General features: G+C 39.9%; 1 protein-coding gene and 1 pseudogene across 9 annotated transcripts in view; one reads left to right on the forward strand and one right to left on the reverse strand.

The window, feature by feature from the left end:
• Positions 1 to 15558, forward strand: part of PDE10A (phosphodiesterase 10A) — a 577666-nt gene that overhangs the window by 514812 nt on the left and 47296 nt on the right. For all 8 annotated transcript variants that reach the window (XM_036122880.2, XM_036122883.2, XM_036122888.2 and 5 more), the window contains 5 exons: positions 2445 to 2537; positions 5166 to 5352; positions 10855 to 10997; positions 12869 to 12952; positions 14551 to 14701. In XM_036122880.2, coding sequence (XP_035978773.1) covers positions 2445 to 2537; positions 5166 to 5352; positions 10855 to 10997; positions 12869 to 12952; positions 14551 to 14701 — 658 coding nt within the window. The remainder of the gene's footprint in view (positions 1 to 2444; positions 2538 to 5165; positions 5353 to 10854; positions 10998 to 12868; positions 12953 to 14550; positions 14702 to 15558) is intronic.
• LOC118555036 (26S proteasome regulatory subunit 6A pseudogene) overlaps positions 1 to 15558 on the reverse strand; it is a 747413-nt pseudogene that overhangs the window by 319592 nt on the left and 412263 nt on the right. The gene's annotated exons all lie outside the window — the stretch shown is intronic.

Raw genomic sequence — 15558 nt, forward strand, 5'->3', positions numbered from 1 at the left:
GCAGGTGTGCTGACAGTCCTTGTCATACTGTGATATCATTCCCACCAGGACCCGCCTCCTGAAGGTAGTACTTCTGGGAATGACATTGCAGTGCCGGCGAAAGCGCGCCTGGGAGGCTTTGGCGTCCCTCCTGGAAATGCAGTCTTCCGGAGGCGGTCCTTTTGGAAATCATGTCGGGAAACCTTACTAGTGCCCCAGGTAGGTAAAGGTATAGCCCGCCGGGAGTCTGCAGGCTGTCCTCTGCCCAGGAGCAGGGCATGCCTAAAAACCACTGCCCCCGCCCCTTCCCGTACTACGGACTGTCTTGAAGTCCAGACCGCAGTGGACGTTGAGCTGGTGTATGTAATGACTTAGGCACATTATTCTGTAACTGCCCACTTGGTTTAATCAGTCGCATAGCACACTTCTGTTGCATCTAGAAACTAAAGCCTTCTTTGTTCTTTAAATGGCAGCTTCTGTCACTTAAAAGAACAGAGTGGAGTTTGACTGGTAGAGGCTTGCTCGCTCAGTCATATCGCAGTCTGAACATCTACAAGGAGCACTGTCACCAAACTTAAGAATCAATCTTAACATTCAAAAACTGACTTTTTTTTTTTAGACATTTGCCTCCCTTTTGCTTATGTATCTTGTTTAACTATTTTTACACATAATAATATGAAGTCCTTTGGTAGTTACAACATTATCGTAAAACACTGTTCCTTATTAATTACGAATTGCTCTTCAGTGGCCTGTCACATACAAGAGATAAGCAGATGTGCAAGAAACGGGAGTGAGGCCCCGAGCCAGGCCTCCCCACTGCCTGCCACGGCGCACGCCCCATTCTGCCCGCCACGGAGCCCTAGGGTGACGGATCCTATGTTCCACACTCACAGAACTCCGAATTAGAAGCACTATTTAGATTTTTTATTTTTACTTGTTTTATTTTTGGTTTGTTTTTTAGACCTCGGTAAATCAGTCTGGATATAGTCATTTAGGTAAAGTAATTTCTCTTGCTGAAAGTTCAAGTGTTTCTTACCAGTGCTGGTATTGATCTCATTTTGGAGACAATAACTTGAAGTTTGTGTTGACAAGCACAACAGTGGGAGAAACAGTGAGGGGAATGTGGTTGGCTGCAGCTTCCTCAATTGACCAGTGATGTCAGCTATTTATGTGAGGGCCTGCCTCTTAATTATCTCCTGACCAGAGACAGCAAACCCAGAAAATCAAGCATAAATCATGAAATGGATTCTGATACTCTTTGCTTACAGCAGTCTAATTTGTTCTGTTCATGTTGTTCAAAGCACAAGAAAACCAGGATGAAACAAGCTTGCTTTTTATGCAATGTTGGGTTCACTTTTTGGCCTTTTAAGAAAGTTAATTCTCTTTTGTGTCAACTATCTTTTGGTTTTTCCCTTAAGGTTGAGCTTTACTTCAATAATAGTTACTTCCTATAATGTTGAAAATGTAATATTATGGAAATTATTTTCAAGCTATTGAAATCTGTAGATATTGTGGACTGTAGACCTCTTTCTTAAAATTTTGTAATGAGTGCATGTACTATGATGATATTATAATGAGAAAACTGTTTACAAAATGAGAATATGTTTATAAAAGGAAGTGCTGATATTAGATACCAAAACATAATTAAGTATAATCAAATAATGCTTGTATTTTGACTGGTTTTAAATTTAACAAGTTAGAGAAGCAAAGATACTAGAAGTTGTGAATTGTGTTATTTTTATATAGTGCTTGTGTTGCAAGAGCCTTAAAGTCCCAGTCCTGCCTAGTATCTCAAATCAAATATACCCTGTAAGTTTGGTTATATGTGTGGTGGAAAATACACTAGCATAGACCTGCTTCCTTGTTTTTATTGTGCCACTAACTTTTTAGGAATGTTGGTAGGTTACTGAACCCTTATGGGCTTCTGTTCCCACCACAGTGAGAATTAATTAAGAAAATTTATGTTGAGGGGAGCCTGTCTGGGTTAGTCGTTAGAGCATGGGACTCTTGATCTCAGGGTTGTGAGTTCAAGCCCCATGTTGGGCAAGGAGAAAGGAAGGAAGGAAGGAAGGAAGGAAGGAAGGAAGGAAGGAAGGAAGGAAGAAAATTAAAGAATATTTATGTTGAAGCATCTTGTAAATTATAAGGTACTTTGCAAAATATTGGTCAGTAGAGGAGAGTGCTAGTTAATTTCTCAATTTCAATTTGTAATCCAGTATAACTTAATATATTGTGGATTATATCTTAAACCAAGCTTCTCTAGTGATTACCGTGCAGTGTTTCTCTGCTTTACCTTTACATGTTATATAGTAATAGGATTTCGAATATGTAAATGTAAAATTAATGCAAGCATTTAAAACAAAACAATGCTTTTTTTCTTTAATATTTAGTGGTAATGAAATGTTTCAAGTTATTTTATAACATCTGTATTTTAATTGGCATGTCCCTCTCTTTTATGTCTACAGATTTTCAATTGAGAAAGGAATTGCTGGTCAGGTAGCAAGAACAGGGGAAGTCCTGAACATTCCAGACGCCTATGCAGACCCACGCTTTAACAGGTAAGAAATCATTTATGGCCCTGTCAGTCTCTCCCTCATGTCCCATCTGGCTGGAGCCTCTGCGCTGGAGCCCCCAGCTCCCCACCCACGTGCCAGTGCAGTTAGTGCCTTCCTCCTGGGCTCTGTGCTACACTGTATTTGAACCAACTCTATTATCAGTACCCAGTGTTTCCAGATATTTGTGAAATGATAGACTCTAAACCATTAATGATATCCAGCTTATAGGACATTAAAATGTTATAAAAGCATTTATACAGGAAGAGTTAAAGTTTGCAAGGCTGCTTTTGTTTTCATTATAGTGTTAATCATTCTGTCCTGGGCGTGTTCTCCATCAGACCATACCCTACAAGGCAGTAACACCTACTGATGAAAGTACCTACTTGTGAATTCAGTTCCGTCACTTATTAGTTCTAGAGTGACCTGGAGTGAGTTATTTAATCTCGCTGAGCTTCTGGTCTCCTCATCTTTAAAATGGTACAGTAATGCCTATTTTATAGGGTGCTTTTTGTTTTGTTTGTTTTTGTTTTGGTAAGATTAGAGAAAATACTCGTAAGAGATCTGACAACTTTCCCTGATCCAAAGTGGGAACTCCGTAAGTTGCTGTTTTTACTGGATATTATTAAAGTTGGGTATTAGATGGCTTATAAAGATTTTTTGTTTTGTTTTGAGTTTCTTTGGAGAACTAGGAACAAAATTATATAATCTGATTTAAATAAATCTCTAGAAATTGAAAGTCTCAAGATTGATGCTGTGACTGGGAGTAATAGTTCAGATATTTTGACAGTAGTGTTCTATTAATTCACACATTTGGTTTACTTTAAGAGGAATTGAATAGCATAAACAATAAGTTCAGAAATTTGATTAGTGTCAAATATGTGCAACATGTATGTAAACACAGTTATATCCCAGTTGATACGTCTTATCAGTAAATTAAGAGTATGCAGAAAATCTCAGGGTTTTTTCCCAAAAACCAAACTTGTTATTTTAGTGCTTAAATATTGAAAATATTTATATATCCTTATTTAAAACTGTTATATAAAAATTTTATGGGTCAACTTTTAAGAACATGAAAAGGCAAGCAACAGATTGTGAGAAAATATTTGCAAAACATGTATCTGACAAAATACTCACATTCAGAGGATATAAACAACTCTTCCAACATAATAAGATAACGTAGTTTAATAAATAGGACCCAAAATTGTAATAGACATTTCACAGAAGAAGATACATGAATGGCCGTTAAACACACGAACAGACGTTTGATGTGGGGGAAACAGAAATTTGACAATGAGATCTCACTACACAACAATTTGAATGGATACAGTTTTTAAAAAGTGGCATCAGCAGGGTGCCTGGGTGGGCTCAGGGTCATGGGATCAAGCCCCACGTCAGGCTCCTCACTGAGTGTGGAGTCTGCTTGGGATTCTCTCTCTCCCTCTCCCTCTGCCGCTCCCCCCCACACACCAAATAGATAAATAAATCTTTAAAAAAAATAAAAAGTGGCATTAGCAAGTGTTGGCAAGGATGTGGAGAAACTTGGAATCACATACTTTGCTGATGGGAGTGTGTAACGGTACAACCACTTTGGAAAAAGGTTGTGCAGTTTCTTGTAAAGTTAAGCATATACTTACTGTACTCAATCAGCCCCACTCCTGTATAAAAAAAAAAAAAAAACATCTGTCCACACAAAAATTTGTATGCAGATCTTCAAAACAGCATTATTCACAATTGCCAAAAAACTGGCTGTTAACAAAACAATAATAGCCGTTACCTGGTGAATGGATAAATAAACTGTGGTCTGTCCATACTCCAGAATACCACTCCACAGTGAAAAGGGCTGAACCACTGATACCTGCTACAGGATAGATGAATCTCAAAACAGTTCAAGAAGCCAGGCACAAATGACCACCATCTCACTAACTGCCTTTAGGTACATGATTGTGTCTATGGAACGGAGTCCTGTTTGCAAAAAATATTTTCTCTAAATCAGGAGTCAGCAGAATTTTCTTTTAAGGATCAGATAGTAAGTATTTGGGGCCATAATGTCTCTGTCACGAGTCCTCAGCTGTGTTGTAGGATGGCGACAATCCATTCGAGAATGGTGCCCTTGTCTTCCATTAAAACTGTTTACGAGACAGGAGAGGGCTAGTTTGGCCCAGAGGCTATCGTGTGCTGACCCCTGCTCTAAATTCTCAAGGTGATAATTCCTATTTAAGTTTGTTTATTAGCAAGTTACATATCTCAGAACATATGACCAAGTTCAAAGGAACACGTTACTTTACCAAATTTATCATATTTTTCCTCTGCATTCAGTTTGCCCCTGTTTACTTAATAATGCTGTGGATACATAAAACCGAATGATAAGCTAAAAGCCTCCAAGAGACTGTTCTGAAAAACTCTCTTGCAAATAAAAGAACAGATTGGTTAGAATATTTTTGACGAGATTTTAATGAAACACTTTCGCATGTCACATTGTCCTTGAATTCAGAAGCTCGACAGTTCCGTTACAAGTGTTTGTAATAGAAGCGTGTAAATTGCACAACTCAGTTGAGATGTATGATAGAAGCTGTAGATCATTTTCTCCCGTGTGTTTGTGTGTTGCTGCTGTGTTCCTGCACGTGGCCGCAGGGAGGTGGACCTGTACACAGGCTACACCACCCGGAATATCCTGTGCATGCCCATCGTGAGCCGGGGGAGCGTGATCGGCGTGGTGCAGATGGTGAACAAGATAAGCGGCACTGCCTTCTCGAAAACGGACGAGAACAACTTCAAGATGTTTGCCGTCTTCTGTGCTTTAGCCTTACACTGTGCCAATGTGAGTGCTGCTTCTGTGACTGCTTCCCTAGTCCTCGGTATCCGCTCTAAAACTGGTTAAATAAAGCAGCTGAAAGGGTGGGTTCTGTTGTTTTATTTTGTTTTTTCAGTATTCCTTCATACGCCAGAAACAGTGATTCCTGGTTGTACATATTTTAGGAAATGTCTTCAAATGCTTGGGGGGAAAAATCTTCTAATATTTTAGCTTTTGTTTCAAGGTGTGAATTTGTTAAAAAGAAAAATGAAGTTAACTTAAAGGTAAAATGTTTGAACAGAAGGTTTCTGTCTCATGGTATCTACTGAAATGAGTAAGGAAAATGTGACCTGCACCATCGTTTGTCATATGGTGCATTTGAGAGTCTTGTACGAAAGGGAGCGATGAGCCCCGTGTGAACGCCGCCCAGGACGCGCTCTGGCTGTCCGCTCACTGGACCCTCACGGCACGGCTGCCCTGGTTACTGCGTAATCTGTGCAGTTCCATTGGTCTTAGGAAGTCTCACTTTAAGAAAGTTGGTAAAACATCTAGGATTCTATCAACTCTAGGAATCCTTTAGTGATATTATTGGTATTCTGAAGTCAGGGAAAATTTTATTCACCTTTTTTTCACAGCTAAACCAACATAAATGGGAGTTAACGCCTTCCTAATGTAGAAAAATGGCCTCTTTGGAAATAGAACCTTAAGTTCCATAAGGGCAACCACATAGCTAGTGGAAACAGCTGAGAGATGATTAGGAACAAAAATGGCAAAAAGTAATGCCCTGGTGACTAGGGATAACGGTTTGCAGTTCGGTTGGTGCTGCTCCATGAGAAGACCCCCTCTTCTCGCTGCGTCACCACGTGCCCGCTCATGGGGACCTTTCTTGTTACTCAGTTCATCAGAAATACATTAGTGCAGTTGTCAGATACTTTCTGCTTCAGACATTTTCTGTAGCTGTATTTCTCTCTCATAAATAAAAATATTGACAGCTTACATTTGTTTAGTTTAAAAGTTGCAGAGAATGTAAATTCTAATATATCCTGAATGTTGATTTTCATCGATTTTTAAGTGTATCCGATGGGATCTACTTGAAGCCAGTTTAGTCCATTTAAGAATACACCAACAGGCTCTTATGATTGGAAATTACAGTATCATTCTTTTCTCTCTCTGAATGTGTATTTCTATTACCCCACAAAAGTTTGATCTCATGTAATGTATTTTATTCTTAAAAGTGTTTTATTAATTAAGATAATCTAAAACATCTATAATAAATGTTAAAAATTAATTTGGCTTGTGGTAGTGTATTATAGGTCATTATTAGGATACATGTGGTCAAAACAACCATGTTAGGAAATTTTAATAAGTAATTATCAAAAAAATACAAATTATTGGAAACTATTATATCCTAATGCGATGTCTGTGGCTTAAAATAAAAAACAGTTAATATATCCGTGCATACATTTTACCTTCTTTAGAATGAAACTAAGTTTAGTGTAAGTTTTTTATACTCTCTGTTTTGAATTAACTTCAGACAGAAAGCAAAGTTGCAAAAATAATACAAAGATTCCCGTGCTCCGCAGTGTTGATACGTTACCATTTTTACTTTGATATTCTTTCTTTCTTCTCTCTCTCTGTCTCATTCATAGATGTCATATTCCTCTGACCTGTTTGAGAGTAGGTTTTAGACAAAATGTCTCATAACCCCTAAATAAATACTTGAGCTTGTATTTCCTAAAGACAGATCCGTCGTCTTACTCTCCGCTGCATAATTGAAGAGTCCGGAAACTCACATTGGTTCTGTGTTAGTGTGTGAGACCTGCCACAGGCAGCCCGACAGACTGGGTGCCCTAAAGAACAGAAAGTTACTTTGTCACGGTTCTGGCAACTGGAAGTCCAAGTGTCAGTGGGTTTGGTTTCGTCTGAGGCCTCTCTCCTTGGTCTGTAGATGGCTTCGTTTCCCTGTGTCCTCATCAGGTCTTCCCTCTGCGCATGTCTGTGTCCTAAGCTCCTTTTCTTGTAAGGACACTTGTCATACTGAATGTGGGCCCACCCTGTTGACCTCATTTTACCTTAATTACTTCCTCGAAGGCCAAATGTCCAAATATATCACATTCTGAGGTAGGTACTGGGGCTTTAAGGTTTCAACATACGAATTTTAGGGAGCACAATTCAGCCCCAAACAGGTACCAGATACTGTTTAGCTAAACTGTGAAGTTCTTTGGTGTCCTTTAATCTGGAACCATTCTTTACTCTTTGCCTTGCATGAGTACTTTTGAAGTGTATAGGCCAGTTATTTTGTAGAATGCTTCTTAATTTGGGCTTGTCTGGTATTTCCGCATGATCATATTGAGGTTATAATTTTGACAGGAATATGGCGGAATGATGTGTTCCCATTGAGTCCCATTAGCAGGCACACATCCTTTCACTGGTGATGTTAGCTTCATCACTTGGTTAAGGTCGTGTCTGCCAGGTTTCTCCTCTGAAACACTTTCCCTCTTTTTCTCAGTATTTTGGAAGAGAGTTTGTACGTAAGCCTCTGCCATATTCTCTTCTCTGTCTCCCAGAGATATATACAGACACCCCCCGTCTCGCACCGCAGAACTCCTTCTGGCCATCTCCTTTCCATCTTTGGAACTTTGTTCTTTGACATTGAGGAACTGGATCCCCGCTATTCAGCAACAGTGTTATTCCTACTCATTGAGGAAGTTTTGAGGAAGCCCTAAGAATTGCTTTCATTAATGAGTAAATAGCAGAAAGAATTTTATTATAGCAATTTCTCTTAATTCAAACTCCACCTGAGCTAAGATGCCAAAAAGTACTGATAACTCTACCATCAAAAGTTATTTTAAATGATCTATCAGCTGAAAATTTATTTAGTTTCACCACCTTCAATATTTTATGAAAACTTTAGAAACCACTATTAGACCTCATTAATACCATATTTTATATTTCCCTTTGTTTCAAGAGGTTTTTATATTAGAGCAATTTGAGGAAGGGGTTATTCTGAAATGGGAGGTGGACAAAAGTCATTTTTTAGGTCAGAGTATGTGTGAAAGTTAAGGAGGTAGAAATCGGTCCTCTTAAAATCTTTACAGGTTTCCATGTGTTTCTTGAAGAATGCATCCCTGTCAGTGTCGACACTCGAGTTAACTCGGCCGTATCGTTAGAGGATCTGGCTCCGCGGGTCCAAAGCTCTTCTAACCCGCTGAGTGTTGCATCACAAAACCTGGATGCAAACATGATTCGATGTTTATACCAAACTAAACCCAAATTTAAACAAGAAAAATAACACCCCTGAAAAGTCATGAATAAGTTAACAGGAATTCTGTCTTTACATTTTTAACCTGATCCAGGTTGTTCTTCAACCGTATGAGAAGGAGGCTTGTGTACCCGTTGGCCCACACGATTCACAGTTACGAAGGTAGCTTTGAAACGGACCCCTGTTTCCATTGTGCTGTCCACGCATTTGCTGCTTGTGACAAAGTACTTGGAATGGTTGTTGAATTCATACATTATTGCACATTTCATCCTTCACAAAAAAATATTCCAAGTGTGCCGATCTTTTCTGATGACAAAGTACAATCAATATTTAATTATTTGGAAGATATATTCAAATAAACAGTATTTAATCTGACTTTGGAATCTCAAGTGACATTCACACTGAATAAGAAATCAGCTGCTTTTCCAAATAAACTCGTCCTGTGAACAGTTTCTTTCTAAGAGCAGTTATTAGTCTTGAGGAAGTCCAACTTACTTGGTTTTTTTTTCCTTTTTATGATCATGCTGTTAGCATTTTACCAAAGACATATTTGCCTAACCCAAGGTCACAAAGATTTTCTCCTATGTTTTCTTCTAGAAGTTTAGGTTTTACATTTAGGTCTGTGATCCATTTTGAGTACATTTTTGCATATGGTTAAAGGTAAGGGTCATCTTGCATTTATTTATTTGCATGTGAGTGTCCAGTTGGTCCAGCACAGTTTGTTACATTTGCTGTCCTTTCTCCACCATCTTGCCTCTGCACACCTGGTGAAAACCAACTGATGTTTAAGAACATTATGTCCTCTTGACATATGGACCCCGTTATCATTTGAAATAATCCTTCTTTATCCCTGATAATAGTCTTTGCTCTGAAATACACTATATCTGATATTAAGCCACTCCAGCTTTCTTTTGACTCATGTTATATGGTATATCCTTTCCATCATTTTACCTTATTTAGGTCTTTATTTTTGAAGTAGGATTCTTGTAAACAGCATAAGCTGGGTCTTCCTTTTTTATTCAGTCTGGCAGTCTTTGCTTTTTAACCAGGATATTTCTACTATCACATTTTATGTTTAAGTATAAATCCACCATCTTGTTTTCTGTTTGTTCCATTGTTCTTTATTCCCTTTTACCTCTTTCTTCCTTTAAAATGGAATTTTTTTTATGACTTTATGAAACAGCTTTTAACTTACTAAAATCTTCCCCATGAAGAGTTTCATTAAGTTTCATTGGTTTTGAACCTGGTGGATAATATATAAAGATGCAGCTAATTCATTTGCAGGATTAACTGATTGGCATCAGGGGAAATGGAAAATTATGTGATTTTAAGCCAAAAATATTAGTGGCTAGGGAACAAAACCTTATATAAGTGTGATGTTTAAGGACAGCTAGTCCTTTATCCCGTTTGGATCCACATACTTTTTGGCATATCTTTCTCAAATAGTATAACTGAAAATCTCTTAAGTATTAAAATAAATCAAAGTGAACCCAGACCTTAACATCACCATCTCACAAATCACTGAAGAAAACACTTGACAATTGATAACATACATTTAATTAGTTCTTTCATTATAAAATTTGTAATTGCCTAATAAGAATAAAAAGTCTTGCTCAGTAATAAAATATTAAAAGGAAGTACTTTGTATTTTTATCTTTTTCTATTTCTGCTTTAATGTAAACAGTGTATCTGCACAGTGCATGTGCGCGTAATTGCTAAAGGACTGTACATTTATTGGGCGTCCTCTCCAGGGTTCTTTCACTGATAATGGACTTCACGGTCAAGCATTGTTGAGACTCCCTGGACTAAAGGACTTTGACATCACCAAGAATTAAAATAAATATTTTTAAAAGGAGACGTAGGAAAAAATCTTACCTCCTGACTGATGGAGTGTCTGTCTCCGTGTGTTTGGGTGCGGGAACAGACCGCGTGGCCTAGAGACAGCAGACACTGATTTCTCACGGGTTTTGAGGCTGGGTGTCTAAGAAGGGACCAGTGGGTAAATACCAAGGAATCTCAGGACCCACGGACAGTGTCTGGGTGCAGAAGTTAGTAAGTCTTTTAAAATGGAAATACAATTGTTTTGTAAACTTAGTGTTTTGTATCTTCGACGGCGCAAGTGGGGGCATCTTCGGTGTGTATGAAATGCACGGTACGAGCAGTTAGTAGATCAGCGGTGGTTTCAGTTCCAGTTCTGATTCTCAGTGACGTAACTACTTTAAACACTCATTTCGCTTTACTTTTTGTTTTTTGGATTTGCCTTCCAGATGTATCACCGAATCCGTCATTCCGAGTGCATTTACCGGGTGACTATGGAGAAGCTTTCCTACCATAGCATCTGCACGGCAGAGGAGTGGCAGGGCCTCATGCACTTCAACCTCCCCGTGCGCCTCTGCAAAGAAATTGAATTGTGAGAATCTTGTCCTGTTTCTCCAGGAACGGATTTTTCATTTGATTCAGCCTAAAGTGACATGGGTACAGAAGTAGAATTGCAAACACCGTATCACATGTGTGGTTCCGTTGTTGCCATTGTCCCTTCTCAGGTGACGCCACATCTCATGAGAGATCATGGACAGGAAGGCCACATCTCTTTATTGTTAGAAAAAAAAATCTCGACACCACTTTGAAATGAGTTAAATGTTCGCTTTCCTCATTAGTCTTCTGCCTACTTTACACTGTATATACGGCACTTAATGCTGAAGATGGCATTGGATATCCGAGGTCTGAAAGTTTTCGTTTCCATATAATCTTAAATTTGCAGACTGAATTTTAGGATTTAGTAATAACGAGTGCAGGTGTCACAGACGTGGACAGCCAGCTGGCCTGGAAGCCACGGTCGGTCGGCGATTGCCCATCTGTGCCCTGGCCCCGTCTCTGTGCAGGGGTCTCTGCCAGCTCCTTCAGCAGACCGCTCCTGAACACTAATGGTTTGGTTCTGCCCTATTCAAATGACTTTTTGTTTTGCTTCAGTTTATCTTTGAATGGTTCATATATAGTACATATTGTGATATAATAAGAAATATATATATTTGGTCTTTGTGGCTAGTTTCTGGCTCACAGCGCCTAAAACCCTTGAATTTCCTGGGTGATTCATCATGAACCTCTTTCAACCACACTTGAGTTTTTGCTATTGAAGGACTGTAGGAGGAAGGGGGCTGGTTGCCCAAGGAGCCAACCAAGTGGTTTGGGGATTGTAATTTTCAGCCACCCTCAGACCTCCTGGGAGGGGACAGGGACTGGGCGTTGAGTTAATCCCCAGTGACCAATGATTTAATCAAATGCTCCTATGCAGTGGAACCTCCAAAAACCCTGAACAAGGGGTTCAGAGAGCTTTTAGGTCGGTGAACACATTCAGTGCTGGGAGGGTGGTGCACCCTACAGGGGCATGGAGTCTCCTCAATCCTTCCCACATGGCCTGCCCTATGCATCGCTTCCATGTGCCTCTTGAGTCGTATCCCTAATAATAAACTGGCAGTAGTAAGTAAAGTGTTTCCCTGAGTTCTGTGAGCTATTCCAGGGCATTATAAACCCTGAGGTGGGGTTTGCGGAAACCTCTGATTTATAGCCCGTGGTCAGAAGCATGGGTGGCCAGGACTTGCAATTGGCACCTAAAGTTGGGGGGCGGGGGGAGCAGTCTCGTGGTCTGCGCTGGCTGCGGGCAGTGTGAGAAGTAAATTGAACTGTAGGACGTCAGGTGGTGTCTGCAGAGGGTTGGAGGATTGCTTGGTGTGGAAAACTCACACATTTGGTGTCAGAAGTATAACTAGAGGAACATGGATTCTTTTAATATTTTACCATTGTGTTTATTTGGGTTAAATGTTAGTAATTAAATTAGCAAATGAAAAATAGGTAATAATTTTGGATGTTTGTCTTTATGAAGTTTTTCCTCTGGACTTAAATAGAAGATTCTGTGTCTCCCCCCCCCCACTCCCCGCCCCCCGGTCTATGAGTTGTGTAAAATGTGTAGTATTTGTAATAAAATTATTTTGTACTCTTACTGCTCTGATAACAACCGCAACATCATTTTTTACAGATTGTTTAATAGAAAATTAAGCAATGACTTAAATATTGGGCTAAGTTCCTAAGGGAATGTGTGGAATTTCCTCCTGGAAACATTTAAATACAACAAAGATGTGACTGAGAAGACAGGGAAAGGGATGGCTGAACTCCCAGTGTTTTTTTAGTTTCTTAATCGACAAAAAGTTAAATGACTTTCTTTATTTGTTTTTATGTTTATCCTGATTATATTTATTAATCAACCTCGTGTTCTTTTCATTTCAGATTCCACTTTGACATTGGTCCTTTTGAAAACATGTGGCCTGGAATTTTTGTCTACATGGTCCATCGGTCCTGTGGGACATCCTGGTATGAATCACCTAAGAACTTCCTTCTGAAGCTGTTGAGTGATATGACCTCTTCTTCCCCCTGCCTAAATGCCTTGTCACTTCCTTGGTTGATAATTATCTGAAAATATGCCATATATAAATAATTTTTTTCAAAATATTTAAATAAAAAAAGGCTGAGGTTATTAGACAGATTGATAGCCTTCTTGGATTTCCTTTCCAGCCTGCCGAGCTCTTCGCCAGGGTGGCTGTCCCTTGGCAAACAACCACATGTCTACCAAGTGATGGTAAAAACACAGGTGAAAATTACCTTAGGCTGTGTAATGGGAAGAGGCAGGGGTTACTGCTCCACATAATTACATACTGTTTGAAAGTGTGTTTTGGAAAACATGCACTGAATTTAGCATCAGCTTTCAGCCTACATTATGTTTCTGTTAGGACAGGTGTGAAGGAAACAGGTCTCCTAATTCCGCGCCGAGTGCCTTCCTAGCAACTCCACTGTGGCTCCCTTCCCCTGCGGGTCCTTCCCCTCTCCCGTGGCCTGCCCTAGGGGCCTTTTAGGACTTTCCACTTAACCTTTTACAGCTTCAGCATACATACTGAAAATGCAAGGAATAATTTTCTTTTTCTCTTTTTCACTCATTTAATCATTAAATGGCTTATAGGGCTCTTAATTGCTCTGAAACTAAATTGTCGTTCCTTTGCTATTGAATTCTGTGTCTTCTCTTACTTCTGTCCGTGACTTTTATAAATTGCTCTTTTGAAAGGATGTACACGGGATAATTAGCTCCACTTATTTCTTAGATATCAGTTGAGAGTTTTACCAGTTGGAACTCTTAAAATGACATACCTTATATTTCAAGGACATTTGAAAATTTTCAGTGGGGAAAAAAAAGGTTATATATCTTTAGAAGTTTTATGAGCTCTCATCACCTTGGTATTTCAAAGAGCCCTGTTTTATATTGACGTACTTTTGTTTTAAGCAGCCTTAAATTCCCCAAGGGAGTTGCTGAGGCCTTAAATGAGTAGAAATACATGATAATATAAAAATAAAACATAATAGCAATGTTTCATAATAAAAACATGTCACACTTTTTTATTTACTGTGTCAGGATTTTGGTATGGCCATTTGCCACTTAATAATTTGAGTGTGCCGTAGTACTTCAGATCCATTTTGAAAGGATAGTCTCTCATCCAGGAAATTCTCATGGTATACATATTTGCAGCTCATGAATCTCATTGTGCTTTTTGGAATATATGAGCTCAAAACACCCTTGAACAGGGTGATGAAATGTTGTTGTCCGTTGAAGCAAGGTGGGATGTGGGAAATGCTTGAAAGGTGAGGACGGTAATGGAGTTAATGACAGGCAGCCGCCTGCTGATTCTGGCATGCGCCCCTGCGAGGCCAGGTAATGTGTCAGATCTGAAGCTCTGCAGGAGCCTTCCTCTCTTAACTGGCTGGAGGAATAGAAGGGAAGCGGTGAGTGAGACCCAGCGCTCCCGGACTCCGTCACTGTGCACGTCTGTGTGGCTGCAGACATACGTGTTTAAACCAGAGTTCTAGCTAGAACGTATTGATTCTGTACCAGTTTCTGTCCTAACACTTTCTTTTCCACACAGCTTTGAGCTTGAAAAGTTGTGTCGTTTTATTATGTCTGTGAAGAAAAACTATCGGCGGGTTCCTTATCACAACTGGAAACACGCCGTCACTGTGGCTCACTGCATGTACGCCATTCTCCAGAACAACCACGGGCTCTTCACCGACCTTGAGGTGCGTGTGCACACGCTTTTTTTTTTTTTTTTCCATTTCAAATAACCTGAGTGGATTTAAATACTCTGTGTCTAGAGCACCTTCCCGGTATGGATATGGGACGTGTGATTCTATGACAGGTCAGTAATTTAGTAGAAGCACACTTTTAAAGTTGCTGTGCCCATTATTTGTCATATTATTCTGTATAAGGAATGTCGATACAGAAATTCCAACTTCACCAAAATATTCCCCCCAGGGAACACTCGTTTAATGGTCTCTTTTTCCTGTGAAAGCTTATGTCTTCTGAGAGTCTTTGTTAGGTAAACAGAGTCTGCTTTTCTCCTTGCTCTGTGCCCTGGGTAATGTAGACATATCCTACTGATTTGAGAACCCAGAGCATTGAATCATTAAATACAGTTAAGACACAAATGTGTATGTGGTCTCTTGTCCCATGAGGAGGTGGGCTCTGTGAGGCTTCCCTGACTGACCTGACTTGACATGCCCAGAGCTGGTGACACACTCAGAGATCTGGGGCTGCCTAGTCCATCCGTGCACCGCTGTCTAGCTCAGCACTCAGTGATGCCCACCGCCAGCGTGTTCTCGCCCCCACACGGTCCCAGCGATGAGTCCCCTCTCTTCTCCTCCGTAAAACTGGTGTCCTGCTTCAGAGGACATGTTGACCGTGCAGAGAAGGGGCTTCCTCATGACGGAGATGAGGAACTTGTGCTTCTCTCAAGGGCACATTCGCACTAGAACCCAGCGCTCCTCAGGGCCAGTCCTGTGCCTCTTCCATCCCGTTAGACCAAATTCACAATCTGGGCAGGAAACTCAGAAGGTGCATTGCAGGAAAAAACATTCAAAAATGGAAAATTTTAAGA

Source organism: Halichoerus grypus, chromosome 9 (genome assembly GCF_964656455.1).
Source record: "Halichoerus grypus chromosome 9, mHalGry1.hap1.1, whole genome shotgun sequence".
Lineage (NCBI taxonomy): Eukaryota > Metazoa > Chordata > Mammalia > Carnivora > Phocidae > Halichoerus > Halichoerus grypus.